Below are 25,574 nucleotides of genomic sequence, written 5' to 3'. Positions count from 1 at the left end.
ACTTCTGTACAAGCTTAGTAGAATTATTTTCAGAGAGCTTTCTACCCTACTATTCTATTTAGGCAGACAGATATGGGTAAAAATTTCAGAAGAGGCGAGTTCTCACATAAATGTTCTCCATTAGGAACTGCCCACTATGGAGTTTTTCTAAAACCCAGCTTAAAGAATGAGTTTGGTACTTCTTTCTTCTTTTAAACCTTCCACAGTCTTGTCTTGAAAAGTGCTAACTACTTTGGATGACTAGAGGATAAATTTATATTAAACAAATATATTTGAGATGGGAATCTAGAGATTGTAAATTAATTCCTTTCATTTTCTCCTTTTCTTCTTCTCCTATTTTTGCAAGTTTTGGGAATAAAAAACCTAATTTAAATGTAAAATATTTATCAAATATTAAAACAGATATTGAATAAGATAATCAGAAAATATTAAATAAGGTGAAACTTGACCATATTCTGTCAATTCACATTCCTACCACCCCCATGAATTCCTGAGTTTTAGTTCTGTGAAAAGTTTGCATCTTCAGTTTCTTTCCATAACCACTAAAGGAAAATAAACAAAACTCCAATTCTAACTTATTCACTTATTCTTCCTTCCTCCGTTTCATAATGAAACGGAAAGACTTATAGCAAAAATCCTCTTTATAATTTTTTTTAGGAACTATGGTTTCAACTCAGAGAAATATTTTGCAAGAAGATCACAACTTCAAAGAAAGCAATAGAACATATGAATGATATTACCTATCTTTTAAAATATCTGAGTAGAGACAACACTTTTTTTTTTTTTTTTTTTTCATTCAAGTTTTGGAAGTAGACTCTCTTAACCATTCTCAAATACATTCCAAAGCAGGAGCAATGCTCTAATTTATTAATTCAATTATAATAGGATTCAAGTAATAAAACTATTAAGTTCATTTTTTCTCAGAAATGTGCAACTGTGTAGTACAGTAGTAATACATTGTGAATCACGTGGTGTTAAATAATGCTTCTTACTGCCTGCAGGGTAAGACTAGTCTTTATTGAAATAAGAATGAGAGAGATTATTCAAAAAACAAGTCTATAAAAACTGTTTTCTCAGTGTGAAGTAGTTTAATGTACTTTTCAGGCAGCTTCCTGGCCATCTGAATCTGCTACACACCAATCCACCAAGACCTGGATAAATTACGTACCAGGGCATGCTTTAGACCTGCTTAGATTCATCTCACTGAAGAGATTGGTCATACAACTTAAAAGTCCTAAAACCATCAAAAAAAGAAAAAGATTTTCTGCTGAGGATAAACAGCACGTGAAGAACCACTGGTGCTTAAACTGCATTTTCAAATGTAGGTGTCCAAACTGGGTTGTAAAGATCAGTATCTAGAAATTCGAATTGAGGTGGCCTGATTTTCAGAAAGTTTCTTCTGAAATCTACCACAATTCTTGTAGTTCAGCACTTCTAAAAAACAGAGTATCTTTCTTAATATTCCCACATTGTCAACTATAGGCTCCTTTTTTTGAAAGCAGTTGTTTGTTCAAATGTTCACTTATCATCCAATAGAGTAAATAACTATACTTCTCTGGGAAAATGGCAACAACAGAGAATCCTAAACAGTTTAATTTTTTTTTTCGCCACCACAGAGTTCCTTGTGGTTTTTGTCTGCACACCCATATATACATGTGCACAGATAAATATACATACATTTAGCAGAAGAGCAAAAATGAACAAGAGCGATAGCTTTCTTGCCCTGAGCCTGTGAAGTCTGGTGCAATTGCACTTCAATCTTATCTGCTCTTAAAAGACTGCTAGCAACATCAGGTCCTAGACAAATCCTGCTGTGATTCCTTCCTCGCAGTTCCTCAGGTGTTCAACTCTGTGAATTAACCCACGTTACTTGTAAGCCCTCCTTAAAAACTGCACTCAAAATGTGCTTCCATTGCAATGTGTCTGAGCCTGGCTGTGACCTACATAGCACGCAGAAAATCTCCACTTGCCTTTGCATGTTGTTGCATGCAAATGTTAGGTCATTTGCCACCTCCTGAACTCTGGAGAAGATGCCTCCAAGGACCTGCTCTGTCCTGCTCTCTATTCATCTCCCATCAGATGTCCCCAATTAGGATGCCATGCAGAGTGAAGAAAAGGCGAGCTGCCATAAATATTGACCTGCTGCTACTTGTTCCTTCTCAGCAGTAGAGAACTAGCAATGAGATTGCTGCTCCCTGAGTCACCAGCCTTCTCTCTGGCTGCTTCTGAAGCAATACAAATAGAAACGGCCCTTGAACTGTAAAGCCTGTGGGCAGAAACTCTCTTATTTTTTAAATAATAACCAATAGATTGGATGCAACTACTGTCTCTGGGTATACAAATAATACAAAATTGCACAATTTAGTAAAATTCATAAAAGCAAGAATTTGCTACTAAGGATTTTACTTAATTATGACTTGTCAGATGCTTCCATTCAAGCATTCATTCACGAGATACATGTTTAACCTGGCACTGATAAAAGAGATCTGAATAAAAGCTTTTAATAACACTATTTTCAGCAATTTAGTCTCCATTTGGAAAAAAGCTAGAAGCAAAAATTTATAGTAATATATAGGTACACAGTGAAGCATCCATTTATTGGTAGTACTTTGAGGTTTTCTACTTTTATAAAAACAGCCTATACTTTTGTGTTGATTGCTATATTTGGAATATGCTATTTTATGCACAATATTCTGCTGAGAGAATGAAGTGATGGACATGTATAACCTCTGAAGATCAGCTGGAATTTTATATAGTACAATGCATTAGGCTTGTTCATCTAAGAAAAGCAAGTAGAAGAGTTACAGTCTTCTGATGTATCTGAGGATCGGGGGCTGAATCCAATCCCAAAATTATTATTGTGAGTTAATTGATTAGGCTCCATTTAGTGACTTCAGTAATGAGGATGAAAAATTGCCCAGAGGAAGAAAGAACTGGAAACACTTTTTTTTCAGCAATGTAAATTATATTACTTATTATTGAAATATAACAAATATTTATTTGAAGTGCACCACTATTGAAATATAACAAGGAAGAGTCTATCTGCAATACCAAACTAAATACAAAACAAAATTTTCCAAGTTTAAATTAAAATGAATTATATATGTCTTATGTTTGGGAAAACAGAATCCTCTAGAAAATCTCCACATTTTAATAACAAAACAGCATCTTGTGCTGAAATTAAAAGTGCATTCATATTACAAATATGTTGTATTAAAAGACTATTCACGTGACTAAGAGACTGAGAAATAGGGCCTGTATTTTGGGATATTTCAAAGGAAATGCAAATCAGCAAAGAATTTTTTTTAATTTGCAGTCTGTGAAATACTGCAAATCCATCTACTTGCACTTAGTAGACCGTAAGTTGAAATATAAAATTATTTTCCATATATATTTAATTGCATATATGTATATATGTACTCTATGTGCTGTATATCTCATAAAGCAGTGTATTCCCCTCTATACATATATATATGCATGAGTTGAAATAAATTATATTGTTCATAATAAACAAAGAAGAAACACCAAGGTTTGTCTTAACAAGAATAAGTAATATGAAGGATTTATAGCTGAGGAAAGTATATAGGAGTATAATAGAAGATACTTACTATGCTACAGTTAAAATCCTACTGTAATTCATTTTACAATAGCTTTTTATTAGAATATGAGATGAGACTACTTGCTTTCTCAAAAAGAAAGTAGATACTATTCATAGTAAAAAATAAAGTCTTGGGTATTGACTGATGCCAACGCATTTCTGGTTGGATTCAGACTGCCTTTTTTGTTTAAAAACCCTCAACAGGTTAAAGCTATTTATAACTCTATTGCTCACCATGATCAAGTTTCAAACTTGGGCTCCTCGTTTTGACAGTGAGATTAAGAGAGATCTATTGATGTGTGTCTCTCAATACTCATACGGCTTCACTGCTCTAGCATCTAAAACAAATTTTAATCTATTTACTCTGACAACAGCCAGTGAGTTAACCAGTACATTTTTCACCATTTTCTAGAAGATTTCCTAAGGTCAAAAAGGAAAGGAATCATAATGGGCATCCCCAAATGCCAACCCAGCTTTCTTACTATTTAATTGTGATTCTTCTAATTATGTAATTGAAGTTGCTAATAATTAGTAGCCATCTGACAGCAAAATGATGAAGGACCTTATAAACAACTCAAAATACAGAAGAAATATAGGGAGAGGCTGAATGGTGATTAGCCAGTAGTCTAAGGATAATAATCACGCATATTCTTGTAAAAAATAACTAGCAGTAACTATTTCAGTGTAAACAGTACTACTGCTCTACCACTTGTTGAAAGTCATACCTTTCACCAGTCATACCTTTCACCAGTGATATTTCAGATCAAGTGGAATATTCTTCTGTTGCCATCTCAGAGGGAGGAATTCTGATTATTACTTCATAAATATAACTTTGCAAGAGAGATGCTGACCTACCCAGTTTGCCTTAGCTCAAATTTCATGATGATGTGTAGAATCTAGAACTCCATCTTTTATTGAGAAACAAAGGAATCTAAAGAATTTACAGTACGAGAAGGATAGAAACAAAACTGCTAGTACACAAGTTAATTATTATGGCTGCATTTTTCAGATATAGCTAGGCTGAAACCAGCGCTTTTGTCACTGTGGATATCTGGAGGGTTACAGCTTAGTAAGGTGTCCTCCATTAGATCACAGGGGCATATAATCTTTGTCCGAGCATGGAATGCTACATTTCCTCTCCTTACACAAGAATACATGCTCAAACATAATATGATTGACACATGACATATAAAAATCTAATTCACTGAAACTCCTGAGCCTTTCTATTTACTTTCCTCATTATTCTATTTTATTTTAATTTTTTTTAAGGCCCTCATTACCTCGCTACTTATTTGCTTGATGATAGACTTTTTTTCCCCTTACTTCTCAACCATCACTTTTCTCCTCTAATTTCACTCTCCCACTCTGAACCCAGCAGTTTTATCTGCAAGGAGCAAATCACCTTTGGGAGCATCAAGAAACAGCCACCAAACTGTTGCACTTCATTTTGGTTTGACTCATTTCAGTGAACTTCGATCAATAGCCTTCCTTCAAACTTTTGAAAGCCCTGTTGTCTGAACAATGATTTGTTTCATATGACATAACTCATTCTTTCTTAAGTGATTAGTGGAAAGCTGAAAATATGGGCAGATGTCTATTAGAAATATTCAAGGTCTGTTCATCTATATATATATATATATATATCCAAAAATCAGGCAAATGCACATATGGAATCCACCCACCCACTTACATGTAAATATAATCTATCTTCACAATTGCTTACCATTTTAATATGGAAATAGAGACTATTCAGCAGTAACATATATTACAGACAAATAATTAATTGATCAGTAATGACAATTCAATATTTTTTTTTTTTAACTTTAAAAGTGACCTACTTGCACCTGTGTCAGACCTTCCATTATACAGTTGTCCTCTTGGGATACCATAGCCATTAAAAGTTACTTAGTGTTAAAAATCTGGTACGCAAACTCTTAATTTTAGATTATTTCTCTCTTTTCAACAAACGTACACACATACATCCACACATGCACTCAATTTACTGTTAGGGTATTTCTAAAAGTTCATAGACTACAGACTTTGGGAAGGCATATTACATTTCCATAAACAGAACAGTCTGATTTGTGCTTCTTTATACTGCTATAGTAACATGAAGCAGTTATACAACATTAAGTGTCCAGATGAGACTGCAAAACCAGTGTTATGGCTGCTTTTACAATTTTTCCCAAAGGTAATTCCATAAGAATTTTTATTATGAGCTAAAATGTATATTAGACAATGAAATTATAGCATAATGCTTTAAATTTTGTTATTATTTTTGCATTACATGCAACAGATTCAATTGCTTTGTAAATCTTGGTGTTTCATATAGGTCTGCATGTAATCTGAATATATAAATCCCTACAAAATTCACTGAGTATCTCCTATGTCTCATTAATATCAAAGGTCAAAGAATTCTGGTCAAAAACTGTGTCAAACATGGAACAAATAATTTAAGAAATCAAGAGACCAAAAGGTGACTACATTATTTCTACATCAGTACACTATTATGGATGTTTGTTTCATTTAGTCATTCCATCATTGCACGTATTTAATCTTGTTCTATAATATCACTTTAGGCAATGATTATTTATGTCTTCACAAATATCATACTCTAACAGTAAAGCCTTCTAGATTTTCAACTGTAAAGGACGTTAGTGATTAGGCAATGCTTTTTTCTCCTCACCTATACTCAGCTGACAGAGTGTAGTTATTTTTCAGAAGCATACTTTGTCATACTGAATCTCTGTCATCTTAAAATGAATTATTTTATGTGGAGCTACATTTTAAAAGCAGCCTGAACCTGAAGCAGTGGCAGAGTGCGCAAGCAGGAGCTGTAGGAAGCTCCCGGTATCCATGTTCTGGGATGCACACTGATTAGATGCAGACTTTGCTAAAGTTATCAAGTACATGTTACATACCTTTATTTGGAGTGTTTTTCTCTATGTACTGGGAGAAAATACCTCCTCCCTTTTCAAAAGATCTGTAATTTTTGCCAGCAATGGCTGTTATGACTGAATACTAGGTGCTTTCTGTGTGATCTTTCCTTCATCTTCTGATTTCCTTTGTTGATAGAAAATCCATTTATTTTAGTATTCCATAATAGTCAGATGGAGTGTTGGTCACAGTTCATATACATAGTACATCCTGATAAAACCTAGTACTCTCTTTTCCTTCTCTGAGTGCAAATTTAAATATATTTTACTCTAGTTGTTTCTCAAATGTGTTTGTACTCAACACAGGTATTCATAATGTACTTGAACAATGACAGTAAAATGGTCCTGAGAAAGGGGCATCTGATCTAGTATGGAAGCAAAAGTAGCAATAACTCAGATAAGCAGATCATTCATCCAAAGTTAAGATGAATACTCAGTATCTCTTGAAGAAAGTTCAAATGATGTTCAGAAGTAACTACAGCTTTGCAAAGATGTATACAAGGAGAAGCTTCCCTACCTGCTTGCAAATAGTCAGTCCCTCAGGCTAAAATGATTATCACAAACAACGTTTTCTTAAAAAAAAAAAAAAAAAATTAAAAAAAAAAAATCAAGACCAGGAAACTAAAAGTCCAAGTGGAGGATCCAGTGATTGAGGGGTAGGGGTCTTGCAGAACAAAATGAACCCTCTCCAAGTTAGGATGCAAATATATTGTGTGATCTTGAGCCAGAGAGTAAAGTTTTAGTACAGTGGGTGAGTACGTACTAAAAAGAAATGTTTTATCTAAGCAGTCCAGAAAATTCATAATGTCTGATCCTTCTGTGAACTCTCACGTGAAGAAACAGCACATAACTTGTTCTTACAGAACTCTTCCTGGTTTCTATGAGTATTTTTAAGATATCTTAAATATTTCTCTCCACTTCTCACACAGCCAGTATCTAAACTTTGAATTCAGACTGGTATGGATCTAAAATGACCTATTCCTCAGTGATTCAGGCGTTCTGGATGTTAAAAAACCCCTGGAGAAGTCCATGGGAAGTAGTTGATGAAAAGATCTCAATAAATCAATTAGGTCTTCCTTAAAACTCTAAGTAAATTGTCCAATTTAATTCATAGTTTGGTAAAAGCAAATATTTAGGCTGAGGCATGATTTCCCTGATTTTGACATGAAAGAATGATTTTTGCTGTTCTTTATCAAGCATGTTACTTTACACTTGTATGTCATTTGTGCATCTTATCATTAGGTCCAGGTAGGAAAGCCACTAAAGTAAAAGCAAAACAAAACAAAATCTTCAGTTTCAATATAATTATGTTAAGATTACAGTCGTCTTACATAAGAAGGTTAGTCAGGATGGTGCTTCCCAAACAAAATTGTGCTCCCAAGCCTGGAAGAGCCTAGTTTTTGAGGGAAGGTGAAGAGTAAATAGAACATCTTCCAAACCCTGAGCTAGAGGTAACAGATGGTTACAAGTTTCAGTAAGTTTCAGCCTGTCTTGCAACCAACATAAGCATACAGAAACATCCATGTCCAAGAAGACATGTCCTTATAAATGAACACATTGAAATTCACACCTCAATTTTTACATCAATTTGAGATTGGATTTAAAGTAGCAACTTAATGCAGTTTTGCATTTGGTCTGAAGTAACTGTTCTCTGCTGTACAATCTATAGATGTTTCTATAGACTGACTTTCCTATAGTGACCTTGAATCCAGAATCTCTGTCAAGATTTACAAAGAGAGCTGGGGAAACACCCAGAGAAAAAAAGGTAATCCACTTTGTTCATCTCTGAGAGGAAGAATTACGCTTCTGGAAAGGTAATGTTAACACCTTTCATCTAGCGACATTCAGCAAATAAAGAGTCTATGTGCACAGGTGTTAATTGATATATTTGATGCTGAGGGAATTATTGGTTGTCATTTCTGGTGTGAAAGATTCACTACTGATCATAGGAAACCTGTCACTACTATGTACCTTGATGCCATGAATTGGCACTGGGATATCAGCATCTGTGAACAGAATTTTTTGAGGCAGGTGACACTGGCTTACTCAGAAGAAAGTAGTTCCCTCAATCCTACAACAGTCTCTGGAGAAGAGAAAAAAACAAGTGGACATTTCACCATGTGAAAACTGAACAGCTTACTGATAGCAGATCCTAATCAGGTGTTATAAGCAGCTGCTGAGAAAAGGCAAGGGGACACGTACTGCTGTGGGCTATATTCCTTATCTTTCTGTTTATTGTGGAGTTATGCTACATTCCATCCCATTTGGCTGAGAGGTGATAGAGGAGAGGGAGCACCACAGTATAGTCTGCTGGAAGCTGGACTTGTAGCACAAGCCACCAGCACACAGGTAGGACATCCAAATTTAGATAATTCTTATCAGCCACATATAGACAAAGAGAAAATTCCCTTGCTTTTTGGGGTCCTTTTTCTTAGAAAAGTATGAACCAATAGAGAATTTGTCAGCAATATATCTTTCCCCATATCATTCATTTTCTAAAGGGGAGACTCATACTGCACTTGAGACATATTTTAAAACTTACTGGTTTTGCTAAGCCGTAAGGGTCACTAACAACATGTTAACAGAGATGGTTGCAGATAGACCTAACCTTATCCTCTCTGGGATTTTAAGTGTCTAGGCTACAAAAAAGGCCACATTTTAGCATGTTAGTGTGACAGAACAAATCAACTCAAATGCACTAACATGACTTCTGGACTGGAGGTGGCTTCTGCCCATCCAAATTAGATTAGAAAGAAAAAAAATGGTCTTTCTGTACCTGCAGAGAGCAGATAAATCCTAAGACAAAAACTTCCCCTATTTAAAGAAAATAACCCCCTTCCCCAATTTCCAAATTCTAATCAAACCAACAAATTACTCTATTTACTCTCAAGGCTGACTTTGCAGGCAAATATTTTTATTGATAACTGTAAGTGAACTGCTCTTTGCTTTGCATCACAGTAAGAGAAACTAAGGATCAAATATTCCTACATAGCCTTGATGGCCTGTTGAGTTGAAAGACATGTAGGGACCAGTGGATCCTACTAGCCAAAAGGTTTTGAGTTCGTGGGACATTCGTATATCAGACATGAAATTTACACCTCAATAAGCATTTGAAAGATAATAATAAGTTCTGGAAACTGTTAGAAATTAGTGGAAGGAAAAGGGGAGGAATAGCAGGGTCTAGAATAGATTGCAACACTGGTTGATTATATTCACAAGTAAAAGAAAAAGACTTCTGTATGAGGTGTTATACTTCAAAACATAATCAATGCATAATGAAGGAAGAGGCACAAAGTCTGTCCTTTTAAAGACTTTGATTTATGTAGTCCCCTGATGTTTACAAAGTTGCTCACACATATTTACATAATGTCTCCGTATAGCTACCACTTGACAGATATTCTGGACACACAAATGCACTTCATTTTGCCAGTCTCTCCCCTCCAAGTTTCTGGTGGATGAATTCCCTCTAAGCCTCATGCTGTTACTTTAATGGTCTGAGCCTTTGCTTCAGTTCTGATCAGCCCCCCTCTCCTCCCCTTCCAGCTGAGTAACAAAACAACAACTTTGGAGGGAAGCTGGCCAGCAGCAAAAGTTTCAGGCAAGGAAGCTGGAGGGAAGATATCGATCAGTGTCAAACCACTTTCAAAGTAATGGAAGGAGAGGGAAAGGAGATTTTCATTCTCTTCTAGTAAAAGTGGTATTGATTCAGTTCTGTCCTTATAACTGAAATAGCTCACTGGCTCCAGAGAAGCCAGCTTTCTCCTCATTCTGGTCTCCTGCTTATTGGAAAGTGGAGGATGGATGAAGTAGAACACAGTCCCTAATTTGGGACATGGGACCAAATCAGGTTCCCTGTCCTGCCAAATGTTGAACACTGTAATAAAACTAAGCAGACTGCATAGATTCTCCTACTTTCCCATGGAGGAGTGAGGGGAAGTCAAGCTCTTCTTCACCATAACTCCTTTGCCATGTAAAGTAAAGGAGGGTGGTTGTCCATCATAGCAGAGTGGGTGACCCACCTTTTTGGTTGTTCAATTGAAGGTCCATTTTTGCAGGAGAGATGACTGTGCATGGCAAAGAAGCCATACTGGGTAGAACACTTCCAGTAGCTGTGTTAAAGAAGAAATTTTTTTGCGAGTGTACTATTGTTTTATCTTTGTTCTTTTTAAAAATAATACTGAAAGTGCCTGGAATACAAGATGTATGGTATATCTCATTATAAATGACTATAAAAATAAGTAGTAAACAAGCTGTTGCATTTTCACAGTACAAACAGACCTTAGTATAGAATCATAGAATCATTAAGGTTGGAAAAGACCCTTGAGATCATCGAGTCCAACCATTAACCTAGCACTGCCAAGTCCACCACTAAACCATGTCCTCAAGTACCACGTCTACCTGTCTTTTAAATACCTCCAGGGATGGAGACTAGGAGGGTGTAGTGAAGCTGAAGCTACCTCCACGCTTCTCTGGACAGAGAGGAAAAGTGAACTGGAAGGATGGAAACATTCCAGTTACTCAGTTCACGAGGCTTTTGTGGATCACTTCAGCTTTGCTCCCATTTCTGCTGCTGACTCTTGGTTTGGGCTTAGACAAGTCGCTTTGCTGGTAGAAACTACTATATTGTCATAACCTCACTAAAATCAGTGGAGTTGTAACAAGTTTGCAACTAAGGATTTGCCATCTAGCTGTCTTCTCTGTCCTGTATGGGCAAAGGTCAGGACAAGCATGCTGCCCTATCCTTCAATGATATTTTCAAAATAAGTCAATATATCTGGGATATTAAGACAAGCATGTTACGGCATCAGAAAGCCTAACTACAGAAATAGATTTGTTTCAGCATATGGCTCATGCCTTGTCTCCGTGGGGCAGATAGGGAGGCCTCATTGCTCATTTTGGTTTCAGGATCAACATTGGCGATTCAAATATGGTCCTCCTTGTATATGAACAGAAAACTTGTCCTTGCATTCAGTAGGAGAACAACAAATCATTAGTTCTGAATACCCTATAAAATATTGCTTAATCATTTGGGGCAGAATTCTTGTTTAACAGTAATGGCAGTACCCAAACATAGAAGAGTTAAATAGCACAGATCAGCCTTAGGGGAAATGGAAATCCCCAGAGTCACTGGAGCTATTCACATTGCGGACATTATAAATATATCCACTATACCTTAATGTTTCATCTTTTTACATTTAGAGGTCAGTTTTATGTTGCTAGGTACTTTCGTGTGAAATTATTACATTATCATGTGAGGAAATGCCATGGCACTAATGGATGCATTAAAACAAAAAGTTACACTTCAGTTGATGTATTGTCTTGAACTTATTATTTATATTAAAATCAGTATAATTTCTACCACGGGGATTTTTTTAAAAAGTTGATTTAATATGGTTGAAATTACATGAAACATTTTCCCCCAGGCTTAATGGCAGTATCATACTGTGAGAAATCAAGAAAGGGACATAACTGTACATCTGCTAAAAAACCAATATTGCATTTTAATCTTTTTTTCCTATCTGTTACCATTTGTTACAAAGTTGAAGCTAACACATATCTAGTATGAGGATCTTTTAGATGTTAAAAATGCTATACATCCAAAGCATAAAAAAACTAAAAAGTGAGCACTGTTATGCGAGAAAAATTATTCATTTGTTTAGAATTCAGAAAGTAATTTTACAATTCCATAACCAACGCGTTATATAGTAACATAGCAAATATTATACATTCTCACCACATACAGTTTCAAGGACGATTTATTTCAATAGTTCGTTAACTATAAAAGTGCTGTGTTAAAGATTTCACATTTTATCAGCTGAACAATTTTATGAGGTGATGATGTGAATCTACATCCATCAAAGATCCTATTCCATGATGAAAAGTTAATGTTTCAGAAAACTGGAGTGCTCTCCTTGGCTGTGTGATTCTGACTGAAAGCTGTTACACAGCAAAAAGGATTGGTTTGGGTTCACATGTGCAAACATACTGACAAAAGCAGTATTTTTTGAGCAAGGGCTTCAGTGACTGAATAGCTTTTGTTTACTACAGCAGTCCACACAAGACATTTTGTTAAAAAGTTGAAAAGTTGACAGCAAAAGATCTCATTAATAACTGAACTGAAATAGCCTATTTCCATAAAATGTGAATAAACCACACTTTGTATAGAAATAAAAATCCTATTAAAATTAATGTGAAGCGCTCTTTGAGAGCAGATGAAATGATATGACCCATATAGTAGAGAGCAGACAGGAATCTGAGCAAGCAAACAGGAATTTTAAAACATATATTCATTATATATATTTAAAATACCCACTTTTAATGTTAGCATCTATGCCTTTTTATGAAAGGTGTCGAGTAGACTTGATCCTAAAGCTTATGCTGTATTGACAGTATTTTGCTATTTATGAAATGTCTATGAAATAGATTTTTAACACACAAATACTGATACAGAACAAAACTCTAATTGCATCATAAATCAGAAGAGCAAAGCATGTTACAAATGTGAACTGAACTAAGATCCACTTAATCTATCAAGTTTTGTAGCAGTGAACAGCTTTCAAAGGCAACTGACAGATAGGCATTATGTTCACTGTTTTCAGTCTTTCTAATCAACATCCACTCACAGACACTGGGCAATTCATTCTAAAATACAAATCTTATGCTACCATCTACTTCTGTTTTACAATAACATAGTAAAACCAGCAGAAGCAAACCAGGATTTTCAGTCTGAATGTTATTTTCACTTTTCAAGCCTTTTCATTTCACAGCTTTTATACCTGATGCTCTCTAAGTCTATTTTAGCAGATCAGACATCACACCTACAAACAGCACAAACCACAAGTGACCACTTTACCTTCTGAAAAATCAATCAGTCCCAGCAAATGAAGCAGCTTCAGAGATGCAAATATAATCACAACAATACCCACTGTTTGCAGTCCCTCCGACTCCCACTCGAGAGTCAACATTCTTCCAACAGGCAAATCATTCCAGTCTTCACACTAGTTTGCAATCAGAGGGAAATTAGAAGATTTGACCAAGAGTTTGCTTTGAAGAAAGTTGCAGAGGTATAAAGCAGCACTGCACTGAGCTGTAGCAATTCACCAGCCACTCTAGCTGAGACAAAATATCAGATAAAGCCTCGCATCTCATGCTTCTCTAAGCATTTGATTTCATCAGTAGCGAGTCCTCTTAGAAAGCTGAGGTGGACCACGAACCCCTGGGTGTGACATTGTATCCGTCGAGCAGCGTTACTTCAGAGCTGCTGGAGGAACATCTGTGTCAGAGCTGGAGACTTGGCTGTGTCAGTGCCAAGAAGAAATGCTCCCTGGAAACTTGCACCAGGGAGCACGCTGCTATCAGCACTCTGCACTCCAGTGCTTCCAGACCCAGGCTTTGTGATTCTCCCCCAGCTTTGCAGCCTTTCCTCAGCCTTACCACAATTTTTGTTAAGTTTGACAAATGACAGTTTGCTAAAGACAGACATCTGTTTTCACGTGTGCTAAATGCTGAATGTCAGAAAACTACTGCCCTCTTCATTAGAAAGAATAATGTTCACAGAAACACTGTCCCTTCCTCTTCTTAAGCATCACCAGAATCTAATTAGAATCTTCAGTGGAAATGAGAATGGAAATTAAAGAAATACACATCAGCACGATCAGTGCCTCCAGCTAGCAAAATACAGTGCTGTCAAGGAGACATGCACTGCCCAAACCCCTGTTCCGTAGCCAGGAAGAATGTATTATTTATTGATTAAGAAAAAAACAGTCCTTTTCTGTCTAAGGATGTGAATCTAGAAGTGCCAGACCCCAAACTCTGATATATATGAATGGGAATTAGGCATTTTCCACAGCTCCTGGGAAGATCTTGCCCAGGAAATGCATCAGGGGAAAAAGAAAAGAGGCTTACGATCCCAGCTGATTTATTGGATAGTCTGTATAAAACTAATTGTCCTGAGTTCATTAATGTGATTATCAAGAGGATACCCAGGGTGAAGAATAGGCTCTGAAGAATATTTATTCAGGACATGCGTAAATATTATAATGTTAGGCCTAAATGCTTATTCTTGTGCCCATCCTAATAATTTAACTAAATCCTGTCCACTGGTACACAGGGCACTACAATAAAGTGAAGTCTCAGAAAAAATAATTTTAGACACCCTTATTACTAAAGAAACACATATGATCTAACACTAAAAACAATCTTGTAAATTATGTCCTATATTGACCACTCATCTTAGGTTGCTTAACTCTTTCCATTAGAAACAACTTTTACTAACTTTCGAGAAGCTCAGAAACTTTTATGTTTGTTCAGAAAACCATTATAATTTTAAATCAGCATAATAACAAATTTTAATGTTAACAGTCTATTGTTTATGGACTACCGCATAGAGAAAGCAAAATGTAATCTCCAATTTACTATCAGCTTTTTTTGTTTTTCTTTGAAGGCTGTCTGTATTGAATTACAATAACTAATTGGAGTTACGGATTTTTCCATATAGGCAGAACTCTAGAATCTGCATATTTTTGTTCGTTTGAAAAATCACGTGTACTTCAGTTGATTTTATGTTATATCTAGGCAATATATAAATAACAATATTCTTTGATTTTGCGTTTCTAGGTATTTAATACTAGAATGTAATGAGTTCTGTATTATTTATATATGCTCTCAACCTCAATGTCAGTTCCTTTCCCTCTTAACCTGTAGAGCTAAAACGGTGTCTAAGAGGAAAGCACAATAAAAATAAATAAAACCAAATACACTATCCCACATTTGCACCTTCCAAATACGTCATTACCTTTGCCTTATATTGTAAAATAATTATTCAATATATTTTCATGTTAAGTTCTAGTCCTTTTAAAAAAAACCTAACATTTTGTTTCGTCTTTTCAATTTCTAGTTATTCCATATCATCTTCTCCTCTTAAGGCACTGAAATGTTCATCTTAACTCATTGTTATCTCTGACTTCTATTTTCTCCTTCAGTTTACTCCTATTTATTTTTATCTTTTTCTCTAATTTTTCTTCTTTTTCTCAAATGATGAAGCACGGCCAAATGTTCATGATATTTCAAGGCTTAATGTTATCCCAGGATGGGAACTTTGGTCTATATTGTTTTACAGGTATTACAGAAACAATAATCCTAATACAATGCAAACAAACAATGGAAGAGGCCTTATTTATTGTTAATAAACAGTATCAGGGGAAACTATTAAAATGGAGAAATCTGTCAGTCTACATTCCCCTTTCATGCTGTAGGTCCAGGCTACATTGTGTTCTTGAGTTGTCCACTCTTGGGATCAGGGACCCTTCTACTCCACCACTGAATGTGCCTACCCACACACAGAAAGCTACCCAGCGAGACGTGGTGTCAGCCATAACCAGTGTTTTGTTTTTTGCTTTCACATAAGAAGAGAGACCTGGATCCCTTCTGAAAAATGAAAGGGAAAGAGATTATGAATTTGATGAGTTTTAGAGGCCAATTCTACCTGCACAGCAGACAAGTCACAGAAAAATTTTTAAAGAAAAATAATTAACCTGATAACATCCAGTTGAATTAATGTAACTGATTACTAACTTCAAAGATTACCTCCTTTAAAAAAGTAGACTTTTCCTGTTGTTTCTCATTATAGTTCTCTAATTTAGGAGAATCACAGACTTTGTGAATCTCCAAGTCTTAGCTCTGAAAAGTAAAGCAATAAGGATAAGAAACTATGTGGAAAGGAACAGGAAGTGATGTACAAAACATTTCCTTCAATACACCACGTAGCAGATTCAAACAACAGTGTCACTTACAAAGGTGAATTCTTCTGGAAATGGTTCAATCAAAAAAATTCTGTGCCTCAAAGCATTTGAAAATTAAATCAATCTTGAACAAGGAGATAATAAAATTCAGTTATATATAGGGCATCACTTCATATTCTGATCCCTTCCTAAATTCATAGTAAAGTGTAATTTCTCTCTCTCACTTTGTATTTTGTTCAATTATTTCAAAATAAATATTTCTGTGACATGTCCTTATGGAGTGCCTGTATTGACACTACAAGAAAATTTTAAAAGCTGTTTGAAGAAAAGAAATTTTTCATCAGTGCCAAGCCCCAGGATATAAAAGAAACCACCATTCTTTACATGAAGCACTGAAACCAGGGGCTGACATCTTGTAATATCCAAGCATTGCTCTGGCTTGTTGTCTTTCCCTAATTCCTGCTTTCATTTTTGACTTTGCAATGCATTCTGGTGGTGATTTAGTAATATATGTAAGTTTGCCCAAACTTTCTTTTGATTTTTCAATAAATTGCATAGGGGAAGAAAAAAAAAAGTGTAGCATTGTTAGGAAGCTATCCCATCTAAACAGTGCATCTTCACTGACTGTAAATTCCTCTCCGCAAAGATTTGAAGCAAAACGTTTATTATTTGCTGGAAACTCAGGCACTATCACCCTGTGGGTTTACTGAACAATTAATTATGGGAAAGCATAACTACGTTAGTACTAATCTTCAATATAGAGCACTCTTGAATTAGCAATAAACATGCACACAAAAATATAGCATTAGGCTGATTTCCCCTCCAAAAAGTAAGGGGAGTATTTGCTGCAGCACAAGGCTGTGGTGCGTGCAGATGCATGGCAAGGCATGGCATTCCTCAAAGGATAGAGTAAAGGAGTTCATGGCCATGGACCTGCTCCTGCCAATTCCTTCCCCTGGTGATTACCTGTACAAGCATAAAAAGAAGGACAAGTTTTTCTCTCCTAAGTAAATAGACAAGAGAAACCTGTGTTGAAGTGCTGAAGGAGATATATCTTATCTCTGGAAGCACAGATCCTAAGTGAGTTCTGAACTGGACAGAGTCAATCTGCCAAAACAGATCTTGTCTACAAGAGCAATTCCATTCTGGAGTCCTTACATTTTTCCACAAACAATCCCAAGTAATTATTGGCTACTCTAACTGTTGTAAAAAGCATGATTTATGTATGGAATGCAATTAATATAAAAAAGACACCTTAAATATGACAGTGTATTACGTACTAACTAAATTTTAGATCTGATTGCTGTATGCTTGGAGGATACCTACAATTTTCCCCTACTTCTTGGAAGAAGAAAAAAATACTCCGAAATATTATTTATAAAGCTTAGATATGGGAAATTGAATTTTAATAATTTCAAAATTGACCAAAAGCAGAGAAGATCTGCCATTTCAAAACAAACAATATTCTACCTAATTTAACACATCACAAGAAGAAGCAAATGCTTGAAAGCAACATGTAGGATGCTATGAATTGAACAGTTAAGAAATAAACCATTTTGAAATCCTAAAAATAGCTAAATAAAAATTCTGTGTTAGTGTATTAGAATATAAAATTTCCCTATAATTTTATATGATTACACAGTTCTTTCAAAATTGTCTGGTATTATCATACTTCTTTTATATACGTTGGTAAACTAGTTTAATTCCAGTAAACTCTTAGGTTTTAACTATATCCTGTCACTGTAATTAGCACAGTAAAATAAAGTATGCATTTTCCTTTTAATTGCTTTAGCTTTCATAAAAAATTTTTATTTTACTTATTTTATTTTTATTTTAATGCTTACAAGAAGTTTTCACTGTAACTTATAAACTCTTCCTCTTTTCAATTTCTTCTGGCTTTTGTACATGACACTAGAGAAATATGAATGCCTACCTGATCCCAAATACATTGAAGCGTCTTATGTCTTTCCACTATATTTTAACATCTTGTAAACAGCATCAGTCTTCTCAGGCTTTTCTGAAAGAGAAATCTCTTCATACTTATAATGATTTTCATTTCTGTGCAGACATTCTGGATTTGCTGTTGTCTAATGTGGAATGGGGCTGATCAAAATTTAACAGTTTTCAAGGCAAGGATGTATTATCAGTGACAAAAGGAGGGCTAGGGAGAATCTCCATCCTTTGTTGGATGCGGAGGGAAACATTGCCACAAAGGATGAGGAGAAGGCAGAGGTACTTAATGCCTTCTTTGCCTCAGTCTTTAATAGTCAGACTGGTCATCCCTGGGGTTTTCGGGCCCCTGAGCTGGGAGATGGAGATAGGATGCAGAACAAAGCCTCAGTTTTCGAAGAGGTGGCAGTCACTGAGATGCTCCTCCACCCGAATGCGCACAAGTCCATGGGGCCAGACGGGATCCACCCGAGGATACTGAGAGAGCTGGCAGAGGAGCTTGCCAAGCCACTCTCTATCATTTCTCAGCAGTCCTGGTTAACTGGGGAGGTCCCAGATGACTGGAAACTAGCAAACGTGACACCCCTCTACAAGAAGGGTCGGAAGGAGGATCCGGGGAACTACAGGCCTGTCAGCCTGACCTTGGTGCTGGGGAAGGTCATGGAGCAGAACATCTTGAGTGCCATTACGTGGCACGTGTGGGACAACCAGGGAATCGGGCTCAGCCAGCACGGGTTTATGAAAGGCAGGTCCTGCTTGACTAACCTGATCTCCTATGACAAGGTGACCTGCTTAGTGGATGAGCGAAAGGATGTGGATATTGTCTACCTGGACTTTAGTAAGGCCTTTGACACTGTCTCCCACAGCATTCTCCTGGAGAAACTGACTGCTCATGGCTTGGATAAGTGCACTCTGTGTTGGGTTAAAAACTGGCTGGATGGCCGAGCCCAGAGAGTGGTGGTGAATGGAGTCAAATCCAGTTGGCAGCCAGTCACAAGTGGTGTTCCCCAGGGCTCAGTGTTGGGGCCGGTCCTGTTCAACATCTTCATTGATGATCTGGATGAGGGGATTGAATGCACCCCCAGTAAGTTTGCAGATGACACCAAGTTGGGGGGAAGTGCCAATCTGCTGGAGGGAAGGAAGGCTCTACAGAGGGACCTGGACAGGCTGAATTGTTGGGCCAGTGCCATCTGTATGAGATTCAATACAGCTAAGTGCCAGGTCTTGCACTTGGGTCACAACAACCCCATGCAACGCTACAGGCTGGGGGAAGAGTGGCTGGAGAGCTGCCCGGCAGAAAAGGACCTGGGGGTGCTGGTTGACAGCCGGCTGAACATGAGCCAGCAGTGTGCTCAGGTGGCCAAGAGGGCCAAGGGCACCCTGGCCTGTATCAGGAATAGCGTGGCCAGCAGGACCAGGGAGGTGATAGTGCCCCTGTACTCGGCATTGGTGAGGCTGCACCTCGAGTACTGTGTTCAGTTTTGGACCCCTCACTCCAAGAAGGACATCGAGGTGCTGGAGCGTGTCCAGAGGAGGGCAACAAAGCTGGTGAAGGGTCTAGAGCACAAGTCTTCTGAGGAGCAGCTGAGGGAACTGGGGTTGTTTAGTCTGGAGAAGAAGAGGCTGAGGGGAGACCTTATTGCTCTCTACAACTACCTGAAAGGAGGTTGTAGCAAGGTGGGGGTCGGTCTCTTTTCCTGAGTAACAAGCGATAGGATGAGAGGAAATGGCCTCAAGGTGCGTCAGGGGAAGTTTAGGTTGGATAGTAGGAAGAAACTGCTTCACCGAAAGGGTAGTCAGGCATTAGAACAGGCTGCCCAGGGAAGTGGTTGAGTCTCCCTCCTTGGAGGTATTTGAAAGACTGGTAAACGTGGTGCTTGAGGACATGGTTTAGTTGTGGACTTGGCAATGATAGGTTAACGGTTGGACTTGATCTTAAGGGTCTTTTCCAACCTTAACAATTGTATGATTCTATTCTATGTTTATTCACTAATTGACTTGAATTATACTGCTTTCATAAGTGATGAAATCTGCCCAGTGTTGTAACTAATTTACAGGGCAAGGGGGGACGGGGCGGGGGAGAGTCTTAATTGGCTAGCAGTAATAGTTCATTAGACTCTATTTGATATTTTCTCCCAACATAGCTGAAAAGGGAAACTGCTGATGAGTTAGAAATAGAAACAAAATTTGGAAGTATTAATTAGCTGCTCTTCTTTCGGTACTCTTTTTCCAGAGGGAAATATCAGTCAGCCAGAAGAGAAAGAAATTGTCAAATAAACACAGAAAGGGCACCTATGTACAAGTCAGATGAACTGCTAAGCTTCAGCTTCTTGTTCACGCCATACCTGAGCTTATTAGGAAAATCAACTGGTAGAAAACTAACTAAATTCTCCTATTAGTTAGCCAGTAAGAAATCTGTTCACGGGCAATAATCTACAGTTTTCTACACAGAAAAGTTTCTATCTTAGATCTGCAGAAGAAAATATTTCCATTAGAAAACATTTAGGGAACCAGGAGAAGCAATTAATTTACGCATATCCTTTCAAGAACTATTCTCAGGGTAAAAGAATTAATATTTTTTGAATGTGACACCTCCTGCATAGGCTGCTACAGCTAATCACAGAACATTGTGTAATTTTCATAAAATGCTTAGAAAAACGAGACTAATGTATGGAATCACTTTGTCTCATCAGTGCTGTGGCTACTGCAGAGCACAATATTGCACTAGCAGTTTACTTATCCAACTGAAATTGCAGGGAAACTTTCACTAGTTAGAAGAGCTAGGTAGAGTGTAATTACCCAAGATTAAATTTGTCAGGCTTCATATATCATCTTTAATATTTACACTAAGTGCGCTAGATCTTTAATGACTCTAAGTGAATATAGGCTGAGAAAGAAAAAATTCAACACCTGTACAGGCAAGATAAGATTCACTGGTTTGTAATCAAGGGCCAAAATATGATATCCAAGCTTCTGAAGGTTTGGTCTCATACTTAGAAGTAAATTACATTAAAATAATATTGCAGCTATAGCTGTATAAATTTGATTTCCTTGTTTTAGTAGTCTGGTTCTAGGCTGTGGTATGGGATTTTATTACTTTTTTCCCTTTTCATTTTCACCTTCTGACTCTCACTTGCTCCTAAGAAGCTTTTGTTCTTGCTTTGATCTAAATCAAAGGACTGCTGCCATTACTGATCTGAAAACAAGAGTTGAAAAGAATCCCACAAGACAACCATTACCAACACCCCTCATGACATAACAGCTACAGGTGGTTTCATTTTTCTATAAAATTAATTCATCTAGCATGTTATACAATTAGGCTTAAAATAGCTATTGTGCAAGTGGATTGTAAATTAAACAGCATGGCCATGGGAGTAACAGTAGCATTTTAATTTATTAAGCTTTAGCAAAGCATTACAGAGAGGCTATCGCTTTCCTAAACAAGGTTAAATTACATTTAGTAATAGTAAGTAATGAAATTCTGGTTTGTTTTACTGCAAAGCCCACTGGCTTGTTTGACAAACAAAATTATCTCTAAATTATGTGACTATGTCTTCAGCCTACAGACCTATTTTTCTTTTTATATTAAATCATATTTGATCTTGCAGCAGCAGAAATTGCTGCTACCAAGTTTGTAAGCATAAATGTATGTCTATAGAGAAGTGCAGTGTAATGGAACTACCAGGGGCCAGTCAAACCCAACTACTTTATTAGTTATAATACAGCAGTGTTATCATAAAGCTCAGACTGGATTAACCTAACCAGCAGAGAATCATCAGTGAAAGTAAATTTGCCCCCAAAAAAGCTTGCTGTAGGTTGGCTCTAAAATTAAATGATTGTTGTTTCTCTGGCCATTGAACTACTTGAACGGGAGTGCTAAGAGTATTTTTAAGAAAGCTCAAGCCCAAGGCATGCCTCACCTGTACATTTTTAATTCCCATCCATTCTTTTGACTAACATTACACGTAAGACATGTTTTTTCTACTTATAACAAAACATAATTTCTTTCCTGCACGACCCTCCTCTTCTTCAGTCTTTTCACATTTGGAAAGAACACAGTAACAGCAGTGTCTGACCTGCTGATTTCCTTCTTTCACTGATATTTTTGTAATTATACATTGAAGTAAGAGGATACCATCATCAACATTTTTATTTATGCAAACAAGGAACTACTGGGAGGCCTACAGATCAAGCTAGTAGAAATGATGGGACAAAATAGCAGCATTCACAGCTCCACATCCAGTCATTTTCTGTTAACCAAATTATGAATATATCCACTTATGCTTGCCCATACATCTAGGAAGCTATATTTTTATGGACCATGCAGTTAGATGGCCTCAGATGAATTCCTAAAGAAAGGGACAGATGTTTTCTGCCATGATGAATGAGAAAACAAATGAACCGTGTATGCTAGTAATAAAAGCTAACATTCTAGTAACCAACAGGAATATTCACCATCCCAACCTCCAAACCAACCATTTATCAACTTAAAATCCTCAACCTATCCTGTGCAACACCTCTGTTTCAAAACTGGTATGTCTGGCTCCCTACGGTTCAATGAATGTTTAGCAACTGAAGAAAAAAAAATGTATTATTAAACACAATCATAAGAACATAGCTACTGTGCAGCTCTTTTCTTGCAACACACCTTTCTGACATAAAATAACCCGTGTACAATAAATGTTCTATTTCTCTCCTCAGCTTTTAGAAAGGTGAAGCACTGTATTTTTCCATAGCAACAGGAAAGTATTGTAAATGAAGTCTGAAGTGGCTGACATATTTCTACATTTGATGTACTTGTTAGAAGATGAGTGTATCTGTCCTATAAAGATGAGCTACAATAAATTAACCCATATTACATGGCTGCAGCAGACTCAAGAAATGTAACCAAAAAACCTCTCTAATCACAATCCTGTCCCTTAGGTATATATAAGACTTGGACTGTATATAACATATGTATAGATTTGACTACAGATCTGCAACACGTGGTTACCATTCAAAACTATGCAATATTCAGAATGAGTCCATAGCATTTGCTTATACATTATTGTTTGATTTATTAACAGCTTCTGAAGCATACCATTGTTTATTTTTTACCATTGATAAAAAAAGATGCCTTGTCAGATGAAGCCACACCTGGATTACTGTGCCCAGTTCCCAGTACAGGGGAGACATGGGCATATTAGACAGAGTCCAGCAAAGGGCAACAAAGATGTCTAAGGGACTAGGGTATCTCTTCTGTGAGGAAAGGCTGAGAGAGCTGGGATTGTTCGGCCTGGAGAAGAGAAGGCTCAGGGGGGATCTCATCAATGTATATCACACTTTTTCACTGTGAGGGTGACCAAACACTGGCACAGGTTGCCCAGAGAGGCTGTGGAGTCTGCCTCCTTGGAGATATTCAAAAGCCATCTGGACACAGTGCTTTTTTCTTCCCTCAGAGCTTTCACTCTATTGGGAATCTCAGAGGCTCCTAAAGCCTTCTAATTCCCCCATCAAAAGTATAAGTTAGGCAGAGTACTAATAGTTCAGGAAATTGAAAGGTTTTGTGAGCTAGACTCCCATTTTTTCACAAAAGAGAGGAAAAAAAAAATTATGTGGAAAGGATTAGAAGAAATATCATAACAATGTTTCTCAGCTCCTAATGCAGTTTCTTCTTGGCTTACAGCCCTGTCCCAATGTAGGAACCTACAGTGATATTTGAGGATCCATACAACACAATGAAAAATTATCTGCTCCAGCAGTTTCGCTGTTCTAGCATTCTGGAAAGCAGCAGCAGTATAAAACCAAACCCTGAAGGGAGTGATGAGCTTACAACGCCTTGTTATAACTTAAGTAAGTAAAAGGAAGGTTACAGCTCTTCCTTGAGGAAGCATTGTAATGTCCAACTAACTGCAGCATCATGAAGTTCTTGTAGATGCTGAAATGAGGGAAGCAACAAAATACAGAAGGACACTATCTTAAACCTCCAACAAAACTTTAGACACCACTTTTGATTGTGTTATGCTATTGAAGGGATCAAATCTTTTCTTCTTTAGTAGCTTTGCAGGGTTTACCACAGCCTCTATACTATCCATGCTTACAACTTCGATAAGCAGATATTCCATTATGTACAGCAGGTTTTTGAGTCATGAGAAGTTCATTTTCACATGCTTCTTGACATGCATGTGGCCATACCCAAATTCCATAAATGAGAACCCTGCATGTCTTCCTCCTGTTAAAACAATGTGATTTGGAGCTGGCTGGATTTTTAAAACATTTAAAAGCCATTTTCAGCCATTTTTAAGACCGAGAATATTTTTGCTGCTATTAATACTTCAGGAATCATTTCCCCCCAATAATCATCTTTGCACCAGGCTATGAATTTTAATTTCTCTAATCTTCTCAGAAGCAATTTTTCTAGCTTTCCAATCATGCTGCTCTTTTCTGAACTCACTCTAATTAGGCAAAACAGTTATATGGAAAAAAATTAGTAACTAGTTTTTAGGTAGAGTTCAATTAGTCATGAGCAAGATTGTATAAGACAGCCAGCCATAGCCTTAGCATTTCATTAACATCCTCCTCTCATAAAAATAATATTAAATATTTCATAACATTTTATCTTGTTTATTACTCAAAACCAAATAAATTTCAGCACCTCTTTCCCCCCAAAATTAGATGCCCATGTATGCCCTTAGTTTTCAGGAACTTGTATTTCAGTTGAGGTACCCCAAGAGTGTGCCAAGACTTCAGTCCATTCCCGCACTGCAACTGATGCTTGTTTTGGTAATGTTTATTTTCAAACTTATTCTTAGAGATCTTTCTTTATGACAGTAAGACACACTGTGTCTTTCACCGAAGCAACTCTGTGGTACACTGGAGAATAATTAGGCTGTTCCAAGGCTGCCTGAACAAGTCTGACAGTTTGTTGCTCTGTCCCCCCTAGCACATTGTCCTTTCTGCACTTGCTTTGGTGCTTGTCTGATACTGTGTGAGCTTTCACAGATTGTTAAGTCAGACAAAAAATAACCTGACAAAACCAACAACAAAAAAGAAAGCGGAGCCTTTGTCCTCAAGATACTTTGCAGACAGTGCTTATTTCACTTTTGAGTACTGATCTCATGGTTGTAGTCCAAGACTAGCAACCCTGTGCAGGCTCAGGAGAAGGACAAAGGACAGATTCTAATGGTGAAAGAGCAGGCAAGCAAGGAAACAAATCCTGGGCAGGTTTTAACTAACATAGCCAGCACAAAGATATTGCAAGACAAAGTCAAAACTTGCTGTCATACCAGATTCATGCAAAGAAAAGCAGTAGCCAAGCAGCAACAAGGTTCCTTATTGTATGGGATTCAACGAGATACACAGCCTGTATGC

The 25,574-nt window shown here is 37.1% G+C and overlaps 1 protein-coding gene across 8 annotated transcripts in view; it reads right to left on the bottom strand.

The window, feature by feature from the left end:
• The window catches only part of KCNIP4 (potassium voltage-gated channel interacting protein 4), a gene marked incomplete at both ends in the record, with an annotated part of 467,162 nt that overhangs the window by 102,909 nt on the left and 338,679 nt on the right, over positions 1–25,574 (bottom strand). For 2 of the 8 annotated variants that reach the window (XM_082315065.1, XM_082315069.1), the window contains one exon: positions 13,388–13,499. The exons of the other annotated variants lie outside the window; for them this stretch is intronic. In XM_082315065.1, the coding sequence (XP_082171191.1) occupies positions 13,388–13,499 (112 nt within the window). Of the gene's footprint in view, positions 1–13,387; positions 13,500–25,574 lie in introns of those variants that run through there. 8 annotated transcript variants of the gene reach the window in all.

This window comes from Platalea leucorodia, assembly GCF_965183815.1.
Source record: "Platalea leucorodia genome assembly, chromosome: 6".
Classification (NCBI taxonomy): Eukaryota; Metazoa; Chordata; class Aves; order Pelecaniformes; family Threskiornithidae; genus Platalea; species Platalea leucorodia.
This window is presented reverse-complemented; position numbering and strand designations above follow the sequence as displayed.